This window comes from Delphinus delphis, chromosome 19, assembly GCF_949987515.2.
Source record: "Delphinus delphis chromosome 19, mDelDel1.2, whole genome shotgun sequence".
Lineage (NCBI taxonomy): Eukaryota > Metazoa > Chordata > Mammalia > Artiodactyla > Delphinidae > Delphinus > Delphinus delphis.
The window spans coordinates 13354504-13369974 of record NC_082701.1 but is presented as its reverse complement, the minus strand read 5'-3'; the positions used below and the strand labels follow the sequence as shown (position 1 = coordinate 13369974).

Below are 15471 nucleotides of genomic sequence, written 5' to 3'. Positions count from 1 at the left end.
GGGCTTTGTATAGCTGCAGTTCATGGGATTCCTACCTCAGGGTCGCCCCCTCTGCCACCCCAGGGAAGTGCAGCGGGTGTTGAGGGCAGGGAGGGGAGGAGGGTGTGTCTCTCCTTCTTTGTTTCCTTTTGTCCCACAGGGTCCTAATCCCCTTTCACCACATCTCTGAGGGCGCCTACCCATCCAACCGCGTTCTCACACCCCAGAGGCCCCAGGGCTCCGGCTGATCCCCCAGGTCTGCCCAGGCCCCCATCTCCACGGGGGACCGGGGCTCAGCACCCCATCTTCCTTGACGTCACCTCTGCATCCCATCGCGGCCTCTGTCGCTGTTTGCGATCGGTCAGCGGTGCCCAGGCTCTTGTGAATCGGGGGTGGGGGGTGCCCTCCAGCCACGTCCCAGGCACCTCCTCTGGCTAAATTCTCACTTGTCTCTTTGCCAGAAATAAGGGAACTCTGGGGTTGAGGTCCTCTTGGTCATGAGAAGAGAGGACATTTTCTCCTTCCTAAATCTATAAAGCGCAGAGTCACAATGTGCTCTTTTTTTCTTTTTTAACATCTTTATTGGGGTATAATTGCTTTACAATGGTGTGTTAGTTTCTGCTTTATAACAAAGTGAATCAGTTATACATATACATATGTTCCCATATGTCTTGCCTCTCCCTCCCTGCCACCCTCCCTATCCCACCCCTCCAGGCTGTCACAAAGCACCGAGCCGATATCCCTGTGCCATGCGGCTGCTTCCCACTAGCTATCTACCTTACTACGTTTGTTAGTGTGTATATGTCCATGACTCTCTCTCACCCTGTCACAGCTCACCCTTCCCCCTCCTCATAACCTCAAGTCCATTCTCTAGTAGGTCTGTGTCTTTATTCCTGCCTTACCCCTAGGTTCTTCATGACATTTTTTTTTCTTAAATTCCATATATATGTGTTAGCATACGGTATTTGTCTTTTTCTTTCTGACTTACTTCACTCTGTATGACAGACTCTAGGTCTATCCACCTCATTACAAATAGCTCAATTTCGTTTCTTTTTATGGCTGAGTAATATTCCATTGTAGATATGTGCCACATCTTCTTTATCCATTCATCCGATGATGGGCACTTAGGTTGTTTCCATCTCCGGGCTATTGTAAATAGAGCTGCAATGAACATTTTGGTACATGACTCTTTTTGAATTTTGGTTTTCTCAGGGTATATGCCCAGTAGTGGGATTGCTGGGTCATATGGTAGTTCTATTTGTAGTTTTTTAAGGAACCTCCATACTGTTCTCCATAGTGGCTGAACCAATTCACATTCCCACCAGCAGTGCAAGAGTGTTCCCTTTTCTCCCCACCCTCTCCAGCATTTATTGTTTCTAGATTTTTTGATGATGGCCATTCTGACTGGTGTGAGATGATATCTCATTGTAGTTTTGATTTGCATTTCTCTAATGATTAATGATGTTGAGCATTCTTTCATGTGTTTGTTGGCAGTCTGTATATCTTCTTTGGAGAAATGTCTATTTAGGTCTTCTGCCCATTTTTGGATTGGGTTGTTTGTTTTTTTGTTATTGAGCTGCATGAGCTGCTTGTAAATTTTGGAGATTAATCCTTTGTCGGTTGCTTCATTTGCAAATATTTTCTCCCATTCTGAGGGTTGTCTTTTGGTCTTGTTTATGGTTTCCTTTGCTGTGCAAAAGCTTTGAAGTTTCATTAGGTCCCATTTGTTTATTTTTGTTTTTATTTCCATTACTCTAGGAGGTGGGTCAGAAAGGATCTTGCTGTGATTTATGTCATAGAGTGTTCTGCCTATGTTTTCCTCTAAGAGTTTGATAGTTTCTGGCCTTACATTTAGGTCTTTAGTCCATTTTGAGCTTATTTTTGTGTATGGTGTTAGGGAGTGATCTAATCTCATACTTTTACATGTACCTGTCCAGTTTTCCCAGCACCACTTATTGAAGAGGCTGTCCTTTCTCCACTGTACATTCCTGCCACCTTTATCAAAGATAAGGTGTCCATATGTGCGTGGGTTTATCTCTGGGCTTTCTATCCTGTTCCATTGATCTATCTTTCTGTTTTTGTGCCAGTACCATACTGTCTTGATTACTGTAGCTTTGTAGTATAGTCTGAAGTCAGGGAGCCTGATTCCTCCAGTTCCTTTTTTCGTTCTCAAGATTGCTTTGGCTATTCGGGGTCTTTTGTGTTTCCATACAAATTGCGAAATTTTTTGTTCTAGTTCTGTGAAAAATGCCAGTGGTAGTTTGATAGGGATTGCATTGAATCTATAGATTGCTTTGGGTAGTAGAGTCATTTTCACAATGTTGATTCTTCCAATCCAAGAACATGGTATATCTCTCCATCTATTTGTGTCATCTTTAATTTCTTTCATCAGTGTCTTATAATTTTCTGCATACAGGTCTTTTGTCTCCTTAGGTAGGTTTATTCCTAGATATTTTATTCTTTTTGTTGCAGTGGTAAATGAGAGTGTTTTCTTGATTTCACTTTCAGATTTTTAATCATTAGTATGTAGGAATGCCAGAGATTTCTGTGCATTAATTTTGTATCCTGCCACTTTACCAAATTCATTGATTAGCTCTAGTAGTTTTCTGGTAGCATCTTTAGGATTCTCTATGTATAGGATCATGTCATCTGCAAACAGTGACAGCTTTACTTCTTCTTTTCCGATTTGGATTCCTTTTATTTCTTTTTCTTCTCTGATTGCTGTGGCTAAAACTTCCAAAACTATGTTGAATAAGAGTGGTGAGAGTGGGCAACCTTGTCTTGTTCCTGATCTTAGTGGAAATGCTTTCAGTTTTTCACCATTGAGGATGATGTTTGCTGTGGGCTTGTCATATATGGCCTTTATTATGTTGAGGAAAGTTCCCTCTATGCCTACTTTCTGCAGGGTTTTTATCATAAATGGGTGTTGAATTTTGTCAAAAGCTTTCTCTGCATCTATTGAGATGATCATATGGTTTTTCTCCTTCAATTTGTTAATATGGTGTATCACATTGATTGATTTGCGTATATTGAAGAATCCTTGCATCCCTGGAATAAACCCCACTTGATCATGGTGTATGATCCTTTTAATGTGCTGTTGGATTCTGTTTGCTAGTATTTTGTTGAGGATTTTTGCATCTATGTTCATCAGTGATATTGGCCTGTAGTTTTCTTTCTTTGTGACATCCTTGTCTGGTTTTGGTATCAAGGTGATGGTGGCCTCATAGAAGGAATTTGGGAGTGTTCCTCCCTCTGCTATTATTTTGGAAGAGTTTGAGAAGGATAGGTGTTAGCTCTTCTCTAAATGTTTGATAGAATTCGCCTGTGAAGCCATCTGGTCCTGGGCTTTTGTTTGTTGGAAGATTTTTAATCACAGTTTCAATTTCAGTGCTTGTGATTGGTCTGTTCATATTTTCTATTTCTTCCTGATTCAGTCTTGGCAGGTTGTGCATTTCTAAGAATTTGTCCATTTCTTCCAGGTTGTCCATTTTATTGGCATAGAGTTGCTTGTAGTAATCTCTCATGATCTTTTTTATTTCTTCAGTGTCAGTTGTTACCTCTCCTTTTTCATTTCTAATTCTATTGATTTGAGTCTTCTCCCTTTTTTTCTTGATGAGTCTGGCTAGTGGTTTATCTATTTTGTTTATCTTCTCAAAGAACCAGCTTTTAGTTTTATTGATCTTTACTATTGTTCCTTCATTTCTTTTTCATTTATTTCTGATCTGATTTTTATGATTTCTTTCCTTCTGCTAGCTTTGGGGTTTTTTTTGTTCTTCTTTCTCTAATTGCTTGAGGTGCAAGGTTAGGTTATTTATTCGAGATGTTTCCTGCTTCTTAAGGTGGGCTTGTATTGCTATAAACTTCCCCCTTAGAACTGCTTTTGCTGCATCCCATAGGTTTTGGGTCGTTGTGTCTCCATTGTCATTTGTTTCTAGGTATTTTTTTATTTCCTCTTTGATTTCTTCAGTGATCACTTCATTATTAAGTAGTGTATTGTTTAGCCTCCATGTGTTTGTATTTTTTACAGATCTTTTCCTGTAATTGATATCTAGTCTCATGGCGTTGTGGTCAGAAAAGATACTTGATACAATTTCAATTTTCTTAAATTTAGCAAGGCTTGATTTGTGACCCAAGATATGATCTATCCTGGAGAATGTTCCATGAGCACTTGAGAAAAATGTGTATTCTGTTGTTTTTGGATGGAGTGTCCTATAAATATCAATTAAGTCCATCTTGTTTAATGTATCATTTAAAGCTTGTGTTTCCTTATTTATTTTCATTTTGGATGATCTGTCCATGGGTGAAAGTGGGGTGTTTAAGTCCCCTACTATGAATGTGTTACTGTCGATTTCCCCTTTTATGGCTGTTAGTATTTGCCTTATGTATTGAGGTGCTCCTATGTTGGGTGCCTAAATATTTACAATTGTTATATCTTCTTCTTGGATCGATCCCTTGATCATTATATAGTGTCCTTCTTTGTCTCTTTTAATAGTCCTTATTTTAAAGTCTATTTTGTCTGATATGAGAATTGCTACTCCAGCTTTCTTTTGGTTTCCATTTGCATGGAATATCTTTTTCCATCCCCTTACTTTCAGTCTGTATGTGTCTCTAGGTCTGAAGTGGGTCTCTTGTAGACAGCATATATAAGGGTCTTGTTTTTGTATCCATTCAGCTAATCTGTGTCTTTTGGTGGGAGCATTTAGTCCATTTACATTTAAGGTAATTATCGATATGTATGTTCCTATTCCCATTTTCTAAATTGTTTTGGGTTCATTATTATAGGTCTTTTCCTTCTCTTGTGTTTCTTGCCTAGAGAAGATCCTTGAGCATTTGTTGTAAAGCTGGTTTGGTGGTGCTGAACTCTCTCAGCTTTTGCTTGTCTGTAAAGGTTTTAATTTCTCCATCAAATCTGAATGAGATCCTTGCTGGGTAGAGTAGTTTTGGCTGCAGGTTTTTCTCCTTCATCACTTTCAGTATGTCCTGCCACTCCCTTCTGGCTTGTAGGGTTTCTGCTGAGAGATCAGCTGTTAACCTTATGGGGATTCCCTTATGTGTTATTTGTTGTTTTTTCCTTGCTGCTTTTAATATGCTTTCTTTGTATTTAATTTTTGACAGTTTGATTAATATGTGTCTTGGCATATTTCTCCTTGTATTTATCCTGTATGGGACTCTCTGTGCTTCCTGGACTTGATTAACTATTTCCTTTCCCATATTAGGGAAGTTTTCAACTATAATCTCTTCAAATATTTTCTCAGTCCCTTTCTTTTTCTCTTCTTCTTCTGGAACCCCTATAATTCGAATGGTTGGTGCGTTTAATGTTGTCCCAGAGGTCTCTGAGACTGTCCTCAGTTCTTTTCATTCTTTTTTCTTTATTCTGCTCTGCAGTAGTTATTTCCACTATTTTATCTTCCAGGTCACTTATCCGTTCTTCTGCCTCAGTTATTCTGCTGTTGATCCCATCTAGAGTACTTTTCATTTCATTTATTGTGTTGTTCATCGTTGCTTGTTTCATCTTTATTTCTTCTAGGTCCTTGTTAACTGTTTCTTGCATTTTGTCCATTCTATTTCCAAGATTTCGGATCATCCTTACTATCATTATTCTGAATTCTTTTTCAGGTAGACTGCCTATTTCCTCTTCATTTGTTAGGTCTGGTGCATTTTTATCTTGCTCCTTTATCTGCTGTGTGTTTTTCTGTCTTCTCATTTTGCTTATCTTACTGTGTTTGGAGTCTCCTTTTTGCAGACTGCAGGTTCATAGTTCCCGCTGTTTTTGATGTCTGTCTCCAGTGGCTAAGGTTGGTTCAGTGGGTTGTGTAGGCTTCCTGGTGGAGGGGACTAGTGCCTGTGTTGTGGTGGATGAGGCTGGATCTTGTCTCTCTAGTGGGCAGGTTTACGTCTGGTGGTGTGTTTTGGGGTGTCTGTGGCCTTATTATGATTTTAGGCAGCCTCTCTGCTAATGGGTGGGGTTGTGTTCCTGTTTTGCTAGTTGTTTGGCATAGGTTGCCCAGCACTGTGGCTTGCTGGTCGTTGAGTGAAGCTGGGTGCTGGTGTTAAGATGGAGGTCTCTGGGAGATTTTCGCCGTTTGATATTATGTGGAGCTGGGAGGTCTCTTGTTGACCAGTGTCCTGAAGTTGGCTCTCCTACCTCAGAGACAGAGCCCTGACTCCTGGCTGGAGCACCAAGAGCCTTTCATCGACATGGCTCAGAATAAAAGGGAGAAAAAGTAGAGGGAATTAGTAGAAGTATGAGGAAAGAAAGAAGGAATGGAGGGAAGGAAGGAAGGAAGAAAGAAAGAAAGAAAGAAAGAAAGAAAGAAAGAAAGAAGCAAAGAAGGAAAGAAGGCAAGAAGGAAAGAAAGGGAGGGAGGGAGGAAGGAAGGGAAAGAAGGAAAAAAGACAGAAAGAAAGAAGATACAGTAAAAATAAAATAAAGTATAATAAAGTTATTGAATTAAAAAATTCTTATTTAGAAAAAAAAAAGGGACGGATAGAACCTTAGGACAAATGTTGGAAGCAAAGCTATACAGACAAAATCTTACACAGAAGCATACACATACACCCTCACTAAAAGAGGTAAAGGGGGAAAAATCATAAATCTTGCTGTCAGAGACCACCTCCTCAATTTGGGATGATTCGTTGTCTAAAGGAGGGAAGGAAGGAAGGAAAGAAAGAAAGAATGAAGGTAAAGTATAATAATGTTATTAAAATTAAAATTATTAAGAAAAAATTTTTTAAAAAAACCATGGACGGATAGAACCCTAGGACAAATAGTTGAAGCAGACTATACAGACAAGATTTCACACAGAAGCATACACATTCACAAAAAGAGGAAAAGGGGAAAAAATCATAGATCTTGCTCCTAAAGTCCACTTCCTTAATTTGGGATGATTGGTTGTCTGTTCAGGTATTCTACAGATGCAGGGTATATCAAGTTGATTGTGGAGCTTTAATCCGCTGCTTCTGAGGCTGCTGGGAGAGATTTCCCTTTCTCTTCTTTGTTCTCACAGCTCACAGGGGCTCAGCTTTGGATTTGGCCCTGCCTCTGCGTGTAGGTCGCTAGAGGGCGTCTGTTTTTTGCTCAGACAGGACGGGGTTAAAGGAGCCGCTGATTCGGGGGCTCTGGCGCACTCAGGCCGGCGGGGAGGGAGGGGCACGGAGTGCGGGGCGGGCCTGCGGCGGCAAAGGCCGGTGTGACTTTGCACCAGCCTGAGGCCCGCCGTGCGTTCTCCCGGGGAAGTTGTCCCTGGATCCCGGGAACCTGGCAGTGGCGGGCTGCACAGGCTCCGCGGAAGAGGGGTGTGGAGAGTGACCTGTGCTCGCACACAGGCTTCCTGGTGGCGGCAGCAGCGGCCTTAGCGTCTCCCGCCTGTCTCTGGGGTCCGCGCTTTTAGCCGCGGCTCGCGCCCGTCTCTGGGGTCCGCGCTTTTAGCCGCGGCTCGCGCCCGTCTCTGGGGTCCGCGCTTTTAGCCGCGGCTCGCGCCCGTCTCTGGGGTCCGCGCTTTTAGCCGCGGCTCGCGCCCGTCTCTGGGGTCCGCGCTTTTAGCCGCGGCTCGCGCCCGTCTCTGGGGTTCGCGCTTTTAGCCGCGGCTCGCGCCCGTCTCTGGAGTTCCTTTAAGCAGCGTTCTTAAACCCCTCTCCTCACGCACCAGGAAACAAAGAGGGAAGAAAAAGTCTCTTGCCTCTTCGGCAGGTGCAGACTTTTCCCCGGACTCCCTCCCGGCTAGCTGTGGTGCACTAACCCCTTCAGGCTATGTTCAAGCCGCCAACCCCAGTCCTCTTCCTGCGCTCCGTCTGCCAACCCCAGTCCTCTCCCTGCGCTCCGTCCGAAACCGAAACCCGAGCCTCAGAGCCTCAGCTCGCAGCCCCGCCCGCCCCGGTGGGTGAGCAGACAAGCCTCTCGGGCTGGTGAGTGCCGGTAGGCACCGATCCTCTGTGCGGGAATCTCCCCGCTTTGCCCTCCGCACCCGTTGCTGTGCTCTCCTCCGCGGCTTCGAAGCTCCCCTCCGCCTCCCGCAGTCTCCGCCCGCGAAGGGGCTTCCTAGTGTGTGGAAACTTTCCCTCCTTCACAGCTCCCTCCCACTGGTGCAGGTGCCGTCCCTATTCTTTTGTCTCTGTTTTTTCTTTTTTTTTCTTTTGCCCTACCCAGGTACTTGGGGAGTTTCTTGCCTTTTGGGAGGTCTGAGGTCTTCTGCCAGCCTTCAGTAGATGTTCTGTAGGAGTTGTTCCACGTGTAGATGTATTTCTGGTGTATCTGTGGGGAGGAAGGTGATCTCCGCGTCTTAGTCTTCCGCCATCTTCCTGATATGAGTTCACAATGTGCTCTTGAAAGATGACTCTGAAAATGCAGAAAATTAGAAAAAGGAAAAACTATGCAAATGACCCGTGAACCCATCACCACACATCTGCTGTGAACTTTTGTGTGGGGTCCTTCTGTCTTCTTTTTACTGTGGACCACTTTTAGCCAAGCTGCAAACACAATTTTGAAACTTGATTTTTAACTTAACATTTTGTTATAAATCTTTTCATGTCGTTGTGGTCTTTGTGAAAACACTTCAGTCACCACACAGTAGTCCATCGAGTCACTGATTGATTGAACCGCCCGACGCTGCAAGTGAAGTGGTTCGCGTGTTTCTGCATCGCTAACGAGACTGCGCCGATTTCCTACTCGGCTGGCTTCCATCGCGTTGCCCTGACGGCCTTGCGGTGTGTCAGGGACCCCAGGCGGCGATTCCCTGGGCAGCGGTGGCTTTGTTCAGGGACGGAGGCGGGCAGGCTGGTGCCCAGTGTGGCAGCTCAGGAGTGAGAGCTGAGTGGGCTGCTTCCAGGGATGGCGCTCAGGCCCGAGCCAGGAGGCAGCGGACCTCGCGCCTGGGCGGCCACAGACAAAGAGCATCAGTTCATCACAGACCCCAGAGGCCAGGTGCACAGGGCCCAGTCAGGGGATACGCTCGGGCCAAGAAGCTGGCCAAGAGGGGCCAGGGGTCCCATCTCCCCCCGAGGATGACGGCCACCAGGCTCCATCAGGACATCGAGACCTCAGAGGCCAGCTGTGCCGCCTTCCTCTCGGGGTGGACGAGCTGGGGGACAGCCGTGGCTTTACTGGAAGCAGTGGGCCCGGCTGTGGTGCTGGCATTGGGTCAGTGAAACCGAGCTCGGGCTGGGGAACCGGCAGAGGAGGACAGGCTGGGGCCGGAGAGCAGCAGCCTCTGGGCTGTCAGGAAACCAGCCTCTGCCTGGAGCAGGGGTCCTGGCAGTGTCCCCAGCCATTGCTGGGTTCTGCTCACCAGACACACCCTGGGTGACCTCCTGTCCAGAACCCCTGCTCACTTGGTTTTCACCTTGAATTTAAAAAAGTGAGGGGAGCCAACTTGGTGTCCCCACCAGGACTGAGATCCCCCAGACTGACCAGCAGGGTGGCTGTGACCCCAACGGCCAGCCCTGGTCTGCGCTTCTCCAGGAGGGGGCGGGAGGCCTGCGTTCTCACAGGACGGGAACACCCAGCGGGACGCTGCAGACCCTCGGAGCAGCAAGCTCGTCAACAGGGAGGGGGCAGGTCAGCGGGCCAGCAGCGCGGGCCAGGGGTCAAGTTTGAGGCTGTGAGTGAGGGTGACACTGGGGCTTGGGTCCACCCCTCGGGCACCTTCTTGTCCTGAAGACGCCTCTTGTGGTCACGCTTGCCCAGTGCCGGCCACAAGGTGGGGGAGCTGGACGTGTTGTTTTCCCGCTGAGGCCTCACGGGTCATGCCAGGCTCAAGCATGGCATGGGGTGCCGGACGGATCCGCGTCTCCCGTCGCCAGAATGAGGCTCTGTCGTGAGTGGAGACACGTTTCTTTCATCCCGCAGGGTGTCCCCGAGGACTTGCTGTTCTTCCACGAACACCTGAGGAAGGGCGGCGGGCTCGTCCGCGTGGACCAGAGCCTGCTTCTCTACCGTTACCACCCCGGCGCGGCCACACACTCCATCCTCGAGTACGCAAGTCCAGGGGGCCAGACCGGGCGGGGTCAGTGGGGCAGACACAGGTGACCCAGTCAGGTCGCAAGGCAGGAAACCTGGGAGCGTGGCTGGCACGGGGCCTGCGGCCTCCCGGGAGGGACGTTGTCCTAGGTCCACGGACCAGCATTTCCCCAGGATCAAGGCCAAATGTCTGTTCTCACTTTTTTGAAGTGAGGTAGGATTCACGTGTAGTTGTTCTCTTGGGGTTTTGTTCTCACTTGCTTTGAGTTGACGGGATTCTCAGTGTGAGCCCAGCCCCCCGCTAACGTGATTACAGGCGGGCTGGGGGCACCCTCTTCCTTCTCCGCCCACCAAGGGGAGGGCTACTGGGACCGAGGTTGGGCCGCTTCCTCTGTGGGGCATCACAAGGACACTAGCCCCCTCCCTCTCATGGCCCCCACGTCCCCCAGGCCCCAAGGCTAGAGGCCTACTACCAGGGACAGGGCAGGGATGGTGCCGAAAGTACAGGCAGGGTGAAGGCAAGGGAGGGGTGTGCTTTTCTTTCTTTAGTTTGAACTGTGTGTGTGTGCGCGCATGTGTGTCTGTGTGTGCACGTTTGTGCATGTGTGTGGGTGTTGCATTTCAAACAACTACCAGTATGTATCCCCCTTGGTGCTACCGTAATGCTGCTCTCTTGGGGACAGGGAGGAATGGGGCCCTGAAACAGGTCTGCGATCAGGGGATCTTTTGATTGTAAAGAGCATGATGCAGGGACATGCATGTGTGTTTCTGGAAGTAGAAGAGACTCTGTTCTTCCCCTGGAGGGTGTGAGACTCGTTGGAAGGCGTGGCTTCTCAGTTTCTGTCCTGGGAGGTCTCCTGTCCACTGTCACAGTGGGTGTGATGCTGATTTGGGCATGTGTCGTCGGTGGGGGGGTGTCCCAGATTGCAGCATCCATATAATTTATTTATTTATTTATTTATTTTTGGCTGCTTTGCGTCTTCGTTGCTGGGCGCGGGCTTTCTCTAGTTGCGGTGAGCAGGGGCTACTCTTCGTTGCGGTGTGCGGGCTTCTCATTGCGGTGGCTTCTCTTGTTGCAGAGCAGGGGCTCTAGGCGTGCGGGCTTCAGTAGTTGTGGCACGCGGGCTCAGTAGTTGTGGCTCGCAGGCTGTACGGCGCAGGCTCAGCAGTTGTGGCACACGGACTTAGTTGCTCCGTAGCATGTGGGATCTTCCCGGACCAGGACTCGAACCCATGTTCCCTGCATTGGCAGGCGGATTCCTCACCACTGCACCACCAGGGAAGCCCCCAGCATCCATATTGACTTGGGAGATCCTTGAACTTTTGCACATGTGCTGTTCAACACTAAAACTTAGCTTCTTTGTTTTCCAGCTTTAAGCAAAAGAGCTTGATTTCTTTTCTGTTAAGTCTGAATTTTCATACAGTAGATTTAGTGGAGCATCATTGGGAGTTTGTTGTCATGAACTTGACTCAATGCAAGTGTGATTTGCACACATGGGGTAAAGGTCATTTTCTAGGGGGACATAACGATCCTAAATGTGTATATCCCTAATCCCAGAGTTTCAAAATACATGAGGCAAAAACTGAGACTGGAGTTGCAGATTTTAATACTCCTATCTCAGTAATTGATAGAAGTTGGGGGGTGGGGAGGTCTGTGAGGATCAGAAGGTTTGAACAACACTATTAACCGACATGACAGTAGACAGTTAAGGAACACTATAGTCAACTGCAGAATACGCATTCTTTTAAAGTACAAGATAGACGTTACTTTGGACCAAGAAAAAAATCTGAATAAATTTCAAATGATTGAAAGCATACGGGTTATGTTTTATAAATTAGAAATCATTTTTTTCTTTTTTTTCTTTTTTTTGGCTGCGTTAGGCCTGTGGCTGTGTGCGGGCTTTCTCTAGTTTTGTGGCAAGCGGGAGCTACTCTTCGTTGCGGTGCACAGGCTTCTCGTTGCAGTGGCTTCTCTTGTTGTGGAGCACGGGCTCTAGGTGCATGGGCTTTGGTAGTTGTGGCTCGCAGGCTCTAGAGTGCAGGCTCAGTAGTTGTGGCACATGGGCTTAGTTGCTTCATGGCATGGGGGATCTTCCCAGACCAGGGCTTAAACCTGTGTCCCCTGCCTTGGCAGGCAGATTCTTAATCACTGCACCACCAGGGAAGCCCTAAGACATCTTGAATATACAAAATATTTGGAAATTAAGCAACCAAGGGAAAAAATCACAAAGGATATTAGGGAAAAAATTTAACTTGATGACAAAACAGTATGTCAAAATTTGTGGAATTTAGCTAAAGCAGAGTTTATAATAAGTTTTTATAGCTTTAAAAGTTTATATTATAAAAGAAGAAACTAAGCAATTATCTGAGTCTCCACCTTTAAAGGTTTCAAAAGTAATAGCAAAGTAAACTCAAAGTAAATAGAAGGAAAGGAATGAAAAAGGTAAAATTGAAAATGGACAGTCAGTAGAAAAAACATCAGCAAAACTAAGAATTAGCTTGAAATAAAGTCAGTACAATTGACAAGCCTCTATCAAGATTGATTTTTAAAAGAAAACACAGGTTACCAATATACTGGGAATTAAAGAGGGGACATCATTACAGATCCAGTAGGTATTTAAAGTATAAATAATAGAGAATTCCTTGGCGATATAGTGGTTGGGACTCCGTGCTTCCACTGCAGGGGGTTTAGGTTCAATCCCTGGCTGGGGAACTAATATATCTTGCATGCCCTGCGCATGGCCAAAAAAAAAAAAAAAAGTATAAATAATAATTAAAAATTAATTAGTAATTTAAAAGCTTTTCATAAAGAAAAGCCAAGCCAGATGGCTTTACTGATATATTCTATCAAAAATGTAAGGAAGAAATAATACCAATCTAACATAAATTCTTTCAGGAAATAGAAGAGGAGAAAGGTCTGTTGGGTGTTGGGAGGGAGGAGCTTCACACTCCGTGAGACTAGCATGACTGAAGTAAAAAATGCTACAAGAATATTACAAGAAAATAAAATTACAGACAAATATCCCTTATGAAAATAGTTGCAAAAATCATTCACAAAATATTACCAAGTCAAATTCAGGAATATATATGAAAGGATAATACATCATGAATACAAGTCTGGTTTAACATTCAGAAATCAATTAGTATGGTTTAATACAGTAACAGAATAAAAGATAAAAATCACACAATCAACGCAATAGATGCAGAAAAAGCATTGGGCAAAATTCAATACCCATTCATGATTTTTTAAAAAACTCAGCAAACTAGAAATAGAGGGAAACTTTCTCAGTCTGATAGCATCTACTCAAACCTATAACTAACCTCATACTTAATCATTAAAGACTGAAAGCTTTCCCTTCTAAGATCAGGAGGAAGCGATCTGATCACTCCTCTCACTACTTCTATTCCACATTGTAATGGAGGTCAGTGCAATGAGACAGGAAAAATAAAAAATATAAGTATTAGAAAGTGGAAGTGGGCTTCCCTGGTGGCGCAGTGGTTGAGAATCTGCCTGCTAATGCAGGGGACGTGGGTTCGAGCCCTGGTCTGGGAAGATCCCACATGCTGCGGAGCAACAGGGCCCGTGAGCCACAACTACTGAGCCTGCGCGTCTGGAGCCTGTGCTACGCAACAAGAGAGGCCACGACAGTGAGAGGCTGGCGCACCGTGATGAAGAGTGGCCCCCGCTTGCCACAACTAGAGAAAGCCCTCGCACAGAAACAAAGAGCCAACACAGCCAAAAATAAATAAAATGAATTAAAAGAAGGCTCAACATTAAAAAAAAAAAAAAGTGGAAGTAAAACTAGCATCATTTGTAGGTGGCATGATTGTGTTTCATAGGAAATCAAAACCAGTAACTTAGCAAATTTTCCAGAATACAAGTTTATAGAATTGCAATGAACAACTGAAAAAATGCAGTTTAAAAAATGTACAATGGCGTCAATAATAAAATACTTTTGAGTAAGTTTAGTAAGGTATGTCTATATCCGCTAAAACCTACTCCAAAAAAGGCTGAGGGAAATTAAAGAAAACCTATAAGATCGATGGAGAGAGACACCACATTCATGGATTGGAAGACTCCGTATTGTTAACATCAGTTCTCTCCAGATCTGTAAATTCAAAGCAATCCCAGTAAAAGTCCCAGGTGGCTTCTTTGTAGAAATTGATAATCTGATTTTAAAATTCGCATGAAAATCAAAGGGCCCAGAGTGTCCTAAACAATCTTGAAAAGAACAAAATTTGAGGACTTATTGTGTCTGATTTTAAGACTCACTCTGAAGCTATAGCAATCAAGAAAATGTATTAATAGAATAAAGATAGACATATACATCAATGAAACAGAGCAGAGTCCAGAAATAGACTCACAATTGATTTTTAACAGTCTCCAAAGGCATTCAATGGAAAAAAGAAAATTATTTTTAACAAATGAAGCAAATGGATATCCATATGGAAAAAAAAAAATCTCATGCCCTATAGAAAAATTAATTCTAGATGGCTTAGATATAAATATAGAAGCAGGTAAAATATAAAGCTTCTAGAAGAAAACATCAGGGAATATCTTCACAACTTGGGGATAGGAAAAAATTTATTAGAGAGGACACCAGAATCTTTAACCCTTTTTTTTTTTTTTTTTGACTGTATAGGGTCTTAGTTGCAGCACATAGGCTCTTCGTTGCGGCATGCGGGCTTCTCTCTAGTTGAGGTGCACAAACTCAGCAGTTGAGGCCCGGGGGCTTAGTTGCCCCGGCATGTGGAATCTTAGTTCCCCGACCAGGGGTTGAACCTGCGTCACCTGCATTGGAAGGCAGATTCTTAACCACTGGACCACCAGGGAAGTCCCTCTTTAGTGCTATAAAATTGATAAATTGGACTTCATCAAAATTAAAAACTTTTGCTCATAAAAAGACACCATTAGGGGCTTCCCTGGTGGCGCAGTGGTTGAGAGTCTGCCTGCCAATGCAGGGGACACGGGTTTGAGCCCTGGTCTGGGAAGATCCCACATGCCACGGAGCAACTAGGCCCATGAGCCACAACTACTGAGCCTGCGCGTCTGGAGCTTGTGCTCCGCAACAAGAGAGGCCGCGACAGTGAGAGGCCCTCGCACTGCGATGAAGAGTGGCCCCCACTTGCCGCAACTAGAGAAAGCCCACGCACAGAAACGAAGACCCAACACAGCCAATAATTAATTAATTAATTAATTTTTAAAAAAGACACCATTAGGAAAATGAATAGACAAACCACAGACTGGGAGAAAATATTCATAATCTGTGTATCTCACAGAGGGTTAGTATGGGGGAGATATTAAGAACCCCTATCACCCAAAAATAAAATCTAATAAAAGTAGGCAAAATAGTTGAACGGACATGACACTTCACAAAGAAGTAATATATAAGGTCAATTAAAAAGGTTTCATCATTATCAGAGAATGCAAATTAAACTCTGCACACCCACAAGAAGGGTTAAAATTAACGTCTGCAATTCCGAATCATGCTGAGGACACGTATACATTGTTCTCAGGAGTGTAAGCACAGTACATC

General features: G+C 44.9%; 1 protein-coding gene across 7 annotated transcripts in view; it reads left to right on the top strand.

The window, feature by feature from the left end:
* B3GNTL1 (UDP-GlcNAc:betaGal beta-1,3-N-acetylglucosaminyltransferase like 1) overlaps positions 1–15471 on the top strand; it is a 119254-nt gene that overhangs the window by 86796 nt on the left and 16987 nt on the right. For all 7 annotated transcript variants that reach the window (XR_009517132.1, XR_009517131.1, XM_059998743.1 and 4 more), the window contains one exon: positions 9824–9948. Coding sequence is in view for 5 of the 7 variants with exons in the window: in XM_059998743.1 (XP_059854726.1) it covers positions 9824–9948 (125 nt within the window). In the remaining 2 variants the exon portion in view is untranslated. The remainder of the gene's footprint in view (positions 1–9823; positions 9949–15471) is intronic.